This window comes from Buceros rhinoceros, unplaced genomic scaffold, assembly GCF_000710305.1.
Source record: "Buceros rhinoceros silvestris isolate BGI_N320 unplaced genomic scaffold, ASM71030v1 scaffold13629, whole genome shotgun sequence".
Classification (NCBI taxonomy): domain Eukaryota; kingdom Metazoa; phylum Chordata; class Aves; order Bucerotiformes; family Bucerotidae; genus Buceros; species Buceros rhinoceros.
This window is the reverse complement of record NW_010429866.1, coordinates 38,493-46,035: the sequence shown is the minus strand read 5'-3', so window position 1 is coordinate 46,035 and position 7,543 is coordinate 38,493. Positions and strand designations below refer to the sequence as shown.

Below are 7,543 nucleotides of genomic sequence, written 5' to 3'. Positions count from 1 at the left end.
CTGCGGGTGGATGTGCCGCCGCTGCCTCCTCCTCCATCTCTTCCCTCCGAGGGCTCAGGGCACAGCCAAAGCAGAGCCGATGGCGTGAAAAACCCAGGCTGAGGCGCGTGCAGGGAACAGCCCCCCAGCTACACTTGGGCGCTGTCACAGAGCTCTGCTTGTAACAGGTTTGGGTTCATGCAGAGCTTTGGCTTTATGCACAGGGATTTGGGGGCTTCGGCAGACAAGTATCTTGTTGAACTAACCTCAAGGCGGTCTGATTAAAAAGTCAAGAGGTGAAGCAACTCCCATCCTAACCCAGGGGTTACAACCTCCCCAGGAAGAATGTTTCACTGGTTTATGTAGATGATCTTGGCTCTGAGCAGAGGAAGAACTAACCAACCTCTCTTGCCCTGCCTTCCAGAACACCAAAGCGGATCGTTTCCCCTCAAAGTCCCTGACTGTAACACAGAGACCTTTAATCCTTCCAAACCCCTCCAAGGTCTGCAACGTCTCCTGAAGAACTTTAACGACTGGTTTACAGCAAGATAACCACGAGGAGCTCAGGAACAGGTCTGATACCAACTTTAGTCTCAGGAACTATCTGCAAAGCTGGATTTACTCCTTTTTAAATCTGCCTTACAAAGTTCTATCAAGTTACAGTAAAGTCCAACAAAAACCCGCAGTTCACTGAGTTTTAGCTTGAAACACCATCCCAAAGTGATGAAGCAACCGATAAATGTACTTACAATAAATAATCTGGCATTTCTGAAGTTGATGTTGGTACACTAGAATTATTGCATGTTCCATTTAAACCTGAAAAAATAAAAACTGGTTCATAGACATTCTTAAACTCTAAGATTCTACAGAATTAAACTTCAAACTCAGGAACTTATCTGCAATATACAGTTCATCAAATTCTAAAGGTTTCTGCTCTGCTTTGAACTGACACAGATAAAAAATCCACAATAAGGTGGTTGAAACTTCAAGGCTTCTTCTCTAATATTTGACCGTCAGCAAAACAATTATCAACATTAGCCAAGGCACCGCGTAGTAAAAAGACCCCTGATTTTAACTGGTTTATGAACACCGCCTGCAGCGTGGGGTAACACTGGTGACACCGCTGCAGAAGTGCCACACAAACTCACGAGCCCAGATGAGCAGAGCAGAGAGCTGCGCAAGGTGCACACTCTTTTGTCCTGACTATAGAGACTCGTGCTACGAACGCTGCAGACTCTGCAGCGACAGCGAGGTTCCTCAGGCGGCTTTTCCTAAGCTGGCCCTACTGCCCTGGAGACAAACTTTCTGCTCTGCCAAGTTGAAGGGACATGAATCAAGCCTGGCTCAGCTAGAGGATGTTTAGGGGTTTAAAGGCAGGGACTGAAGATCTCTGGAGGAGCAGGATTCTGAATGCCCAGACCAGAGCCCACCCTCAACCGAAGCCAACTGCTACACTGTCGGTTTTGATTAAGCAGCTGGATACAGGTTTGGCAAGGGATCTCTCACGCTGTGTGCCACTGAAAGCTCTCATCTGAAAGTCAGCTGCACCCATGAGAAGGCGGCAAAGCAAGAGGCAAGTGGAGAAGGTGCAAAGCATTTAACTCAGCTGCTTTGCAGAAGTGTTGGTTCTCCTCCCCTCTTCTCTCCCAGGCTGTTAACTGGAGCAAGCAGCACCTTGATGGCCCCATTCCCCAGATGCACAGGGTCGGTGTGCGTGAGCCCCCAGCCTCACCCATCCCCAACTTCTGCATTACAACTACTCCACCAGTGGGACAGATGCAGAATGTGGGTAAGGAAGATCGTGGAGGAGAAAGGGAGAAAAGAAGGTTTGTTTTGCCTGTGAGTGCCACCTACTGACTGCTGAGAGGACCCCAAAGGTCCCTCTGAACAACCCTCCCAGGAGGAGCTCTGCTTTCCACAGCCCCTGGCCCCGCGGTGGTTGGGGAAGGCTGTCAGCGTTTGCTGGGGACAGAAGGAGCAGGATTAGGGCCACGCTCTTTGCATGAAGCGCAGCACAGAAGGACAAGGTCCCGTGGCAAGCGTACTGCAGAAGAGCCCAGCAGCCACTGACCACGTTATCTTTGCTCGCATTCGTTACCTCGCATACATCAGTGGTGCAGCAGGAACAAAACCCGACTCCTAATTAACATCAAGCCAGTCATTAGCTGGTTTTAAAGCAAAGCAGAGAAGGTGGTAAAGGGTCAGCAACTTCACGAAGAGAGAATTCAGGGTATTTTGGTATTCATAAGGAACACTGACAAAAACGTACATCTAGAGAGAGACTGTGTGTGTATCTACCCACTGCCATCGAGAGGCAATTACAAGGGGAATACAACCAACACGCACAGGAAAAACCGCAGCAGTAAGGCCGAAGTAGAAGGATCTGAAGAGGGTGGTTCTGCTGTGCCACACCACGATCTGAACCAGGGACTGCCGCTACAAATCACCACTGAGCAAACATAGCGCACTCTGCGGGCGCCCCAAGGGCTGCGGGGAAGGCAGGAGCCGGGACGGTGCTAACCCAAAGCCCCGTGAACTCTCCCTTTCCAGGAATGCAGCAAATTAGTCTCCACTTCAGGTTACTGTCCTTTCTGAATGAAAACTGGATGATATTCATGCACTGAGCATGAAGAGGAACTGCGACAGTAGTAACAGGGCAAAGGGAAACGAGGTGGACACAGGCAGAAATTCAGCAGCAGATGGGGACGGCAATATTCCTGGAGGCTGCAGGGGAACAGAGCTCCAAGAAAGAAATTCAGGGGATAGCGGGATACGATGGGGAAGCTCCTTCAGCCCGAAAGCTGGTTGTGTACTGCTCTGGCAGCGTTTATCACCAGCCTTTATCGTTCCTTTTGTATCCAATATTAAAAGCTTTTGTGACTAACTTTTCATTACCGAGTTAACAATCAATACGACAGGCATCGCAACGCCAGAGACACGCGGAAGAGCTGCAAGGAATCAGGCAGCGCCGCTTTTCCCACCAGATCTTGATGTCTGCCTTTCATCCCCACATATTAATACAGCTTTTAATTTAACAGGGAGAAACACGACACGGTCTGAGGCAGCTCCAAACAGCACGAAAGGTTAAACAGGAAAAACCTGATATCCTCTTCTGAGAGGAAGCGCGTGTCGAGTTGGAGGTAGGGACAGCGATATTATTTCGTGGACCACGTGGTCTCTGCGAGCCTCCTCAAACAGATTTAGAGCAGATCTCACACGCTGCCGACACCGATACAATCTTAGCATGAGCAGTACAGGAGGACCCCTCGTACGTACATACCTGTGACCTGCTCCTGGGGAACATTAACTAAGTCAGCACTTTTTATTACTTCACAGTCCTGCTTCTCCTCTTTGCATTTCTCTTCGCTTTTCTTCTCCTTCCTCTCCTTTTCCTTGTCTTTGTGCTTTTTGGATTTTTTCTTGGTTTTTACGTACGAGCTGCAATTGTGCTTGCTCGTTTGGGGACAGTCTGTTGGCAAAGGATGAGTCAGTCTGTCAGCCGTCTCCGCGTTCTCACAGTCTCTGCCGTTGTGAGTCAGGTCGTTGCTGACATCCGAAAGGGGATCGTGAGGCCTCGGCAGCTCCAGCACTGGGAGGCTGGAGCTGTAGCTCACCGACTCCAGGAGAGCCGGCGGCAGGGGAGGGGCAGGGGCAGGAGCGTCCTTCCCATTGGAGGAATTCAGTTTCCCATTGAAAGTGGGCTGAGTTCTGTGAGCCAAATGTGAGATCCTGGGCTTTTTGTTGGCCAGGGGATCGATAAACTCCAGAGGCTGGGATCGTTTCTGGGGAGGAAAAAGAAAAAAAAAAATCTTGGAAGTCTTGAGGGCAGAATTTTGGGTGCTGTTACCACTAGGTGGTGGTGCAACACCAGAGAATCCCCACAACAAGAGCTCTGCTATCCATGAGTGCTGCCAGCGAGGTTCAGAGCCTGGTTCTGGACACAGGCTCCAGGACTGCCAGCTCCTAGGGAAGCTCCTCCATCCCAAGCTGCCTCCCGACAATCCCAACAGCCGCTCTGGAGCCCACAGCTCAGTGGGAGAGCGCACAGAAACCCATCACATCAGCAACTATCCACCTCCTGCACTAGTCGTGCCTGGGCCACGCAACCAGCCCGCTCTCGTTCCACCCCATTTCAAATCCAGCCCTTTAGCAGTAAAGCCCCGTCCTTCACCCTCTCCCTGTTCTGGCCAGCCACCATTAAGACATCCATCCTTCTGGTGGAGGTATGACAAAGAACACCTCAAAGTCCCTGCGAAGGAAAGACGTGCTCAGACCTCTGGAGCAGGGAGGGATTCACAAGTTCTGCATTTCACTCCCAGCTGATTCTACCAGCTCTGTGGTCAACAGCTGTACCCTTGCAATCCTGCTCCTTCCTCTTCTCAAGAAAGAGGCGTTTTCCCGGAAGAGCTGAGAAAGCATCAACTGTTCTCAGAATTTTAGGCAAAAGAGGACGTTTGCAGCACTTTTAAAAGCCATGTCACACGGACTCATGTGGCCTGAGTACCCCTTTTTAAAGCAAGTGTAGAGAGAAGTGGTTCAGCTGTCCCCATCAGCCCTACCTGGGCAGTCAGAGGTTGGAGCAGCTCTGTGTGCCCACATCTCCCAGTAAGCAGCTGCCTACAGCCTGTGGGTTAACCAGGGGAAGCTGCACCATGGAAGAACCCATCTGTCAGCAGAAAGAGCTCAAGGCAGAGCCAGAACTACGGCTGTGGGCCTCAGTGCGGCCAGAATGACCTCGGAGAGCCGGCAGCGCCTGCCTGGCAGCCCAGAGCTGCAGAGGCTCTAAGGAAAGATCACGCAGTGCCCAGAGAAAAACAAGCAACAGTTCTGATTATTTCTTTTGGATATTTGATTGTTTTCTTTACGTCCCAGGCAGGACTGCGATGTGTGGAAACTTTTCTCCATCACAGACGTGTGGCTGGATGCATGGCTGCTCTGCCAGGGAGCCACCAACTCATTCCTTTTCCCCCAGTTCTTATTTCTCTTTGCCAGTTCAAGGGGTCTTGAGGACACTCAGAGGCAGGAACCCTTTCCGCCCGTCAGCGTAATTAATTACCCAAGGAGCTGCTCATCCTGCCCTGGAGCTCAAGAGGCAGGGACAGCACGTTGAACCGGCTCTGCAACATCCCTGACCGCGTCCTACAGAACATCAGCATGTCCAGCTCCCAAAAGGAGAGGCCAGCCGCTTCCGCTGTGGGTCTCAAAATGGGCAACAGAACTACGAACTGCCATCTTCTACCACCCCTTCTCTAAAACCAGCAAACACCAGATCCACTAGCGTTACCCCTGGTTTAGAGGTGGTGTATGCTCTGCCATGCTTCCTCAGAACTACTAGACCAATCTTTTCCTTCACCTTCTTTCCACAACTGAACTTTCTCAAAATATTTTGCATTCCAGACTATCAAATCCCAGTCCACTGCTGGGACTGAAACCACTAGCAGGCATCCTCCCCTTTTCTCTAAAGAAAAGCTACAGCTATAGAGTACCGAAACCACGACTGCTTACAACAGAGCTGCCTGAGGTCTGCTGTCTGACTGAAGCCATGGTAGAGGCGCTGCTGGAAACATTTATATGCCATGTTCACTTGCCCCCGTTTCACTCTCCTTGTCTAGATCCAAACCAACCAGCCACTCAAGGTTTCGACTGGGTCATCTCAGGAGACCAGAAACATCCCCTACAGACCTCTGAGTCTTTCAAAACAGGTACAACCAGGAGCAACATGATTTTTCAACCTACATTTTTTCCAGAATCAGGTTAGGGAAAAAAAAACACAAGACCAGTCTCTGAAGAGCATTGTGTCTTTCCGAGCTAATGAGCTAAGGGGATCATTCTTTACTGGCCACCAACATGCCCACAGCAGAGCAGGAGAGGATTTGGAATTTGCTACCTGGCAAACAAGTTGCACAGTTCTTGTTCTCAATAAAGAACTGCCTCCCTCTCGCTGCCAGAAAGCACATTATTTCTTTACCTGCTAATATTCTTTGCCACTAATCCCCAGTGCGTCTGTCCAGACAAGTAGGCATTACACATTCCATTGGCAGGAGGAGAATAAATACTCGACTTGTCTGGGCTGACCCGCAGCAGAAGGGAAGCCGGCATTTCACAACCCGAGCGAGAAATACCTGTGCCAAGAGATACCGAGAGGAGTGGGGACAGACTCTGCCTGACACGCACGCTAATGCGGCTCCTTTGCAGTTTATCCTCATGGAAAACCAGTCAAAACGTGCTGTTCGCACAGCTCCGGGCACTGGCATCTCAGCAAATCAAGGAGCAGACCAACCTGCCCCTGATCTGTCACGGCAATTAGGCTGCAAAAGGTCAAGGTTTTTAATAATTCAACTGTGTTTGGGAGCTACTTATTACTGCTTTGTGCCCGTCAATTATTAGTAATGAATAAAACACAGGCTCATGCTCCCAGGAACTCCAGGAGGGATGTAGGCACCGGGGAAAAAAATTTAGCCCTTAAAACTAAACCTAAGACACACTGTCAGAGATCCTCCCCAAAGGCTGTCCCTGAACCACATCCAGAGGAGAAACAGATGCTGCGGAAACCCAGAATTAGGCTCTAACTTAATAAAATAGAAAAATACCCCAGCAACCCACTGACCCCACCGCCTCCAGTGGTGACTGCAGTGGGCAGACAGGCCGAGGAGCTCAGCCTGGACCCACAACCGCCCCAGACGGGGCGATGCTGGCTCTGTGCTGCCCAGACCCAGCACCTTCGCAGGGGGATCACCCACCTGAGGAGGAGAGCTGGAGTTCACGCTGTCTTTCGGTGGACTCAGGGAAGGCGTTTCTCCTTGAAAACCACTGCTGTTCTGCGGCTGACAGAGTTTCCTGAAAAACAGAATTTCAGGCTGTTCGGATCCTGTGCCGACAAGCCAACGATGGTATTTCGAATCTTCCTGCAAAGAGCCTTTTTGTGGGCTCAAATTCTGACTGCTTCAAGATGCCATGAGATGAGCTCGTTCGGGCTCTCACAGTTTTGATCTCTGACAAAATCTAGGAAGAAACAACCACTGCAGGAAAATACCTACCACCAACGTATGGTTATTGCTCAGCCCTTTCCTCCCTTTCCATGATTTCTGTAATTCTCTGGGAATGGAGGTGATGCCTTGGACTGATGCTGCCAGAGGGAAGCAGGACGCACACAAGAGCATTCCCTACCGAGGATGGAACTTATTTTCTGACAGTTTTACCTCTTTCCTCTCGAACCGGTGAGATAAGTATTACAACAAATGAATTACAGCCTTAGGACAATAATCCATACAGGTGACAAAACAACTGCAGAGATGGTTTATTAAACCCTTTGACCCTGAAGTGGTGCCAGTAAAAACTGGCATTGAACTTTCTTGCTACTAACTGAAATAGAGCTCAATGAGCAAGACGTTATTTAAACTTATTTCTGCTGAGTTTGCCTCACCCAGTTAAAACCGACTTCATGAGAGAATTTGTAAAGCGAGTGCACTGAAATGGGGCCAAAACTCAGGTTCAGATGTTGTGGAGTAAGTTCTCCCACCATTAAACCAACATTTTATAGGAACAGCAGCCCTCTTCCAGAACC

The 7,543-nt window shown here is 49.9% G+C and overlaps 1 protein-coding gene across 1 annotated transcript in view; it reads right to left on the bottom strand.

Annotated features, from left to right (window-relative positions):
- Positions 1 to 7,543, bottom strand: part of ELL (elongation factor RNA polymerase II) — a gene marked incomplete at its 5' end in the record, with an annotated part of 25,814 nt that overhangs the window by 3,618 nt on the left and 14,653 nt on the right. The window contains 3 exons of the mRNA XM_010142827.1: positions 729 to 795; positions 3,260 to 3,761; positions 6,720 to 6,816. Of these exons, the coding sequence (XP_010141129.1) occupies positions 729 to 795; positions 3,260 to 3,761; positions 6,720 to 6,816 (666 nt within the window). The remainder of the gene's footprint in view (positions 1 to 728; positions 796 to 3,259; positions 3,762 to 6,719; positions 6,817 to 7,543) is intronic.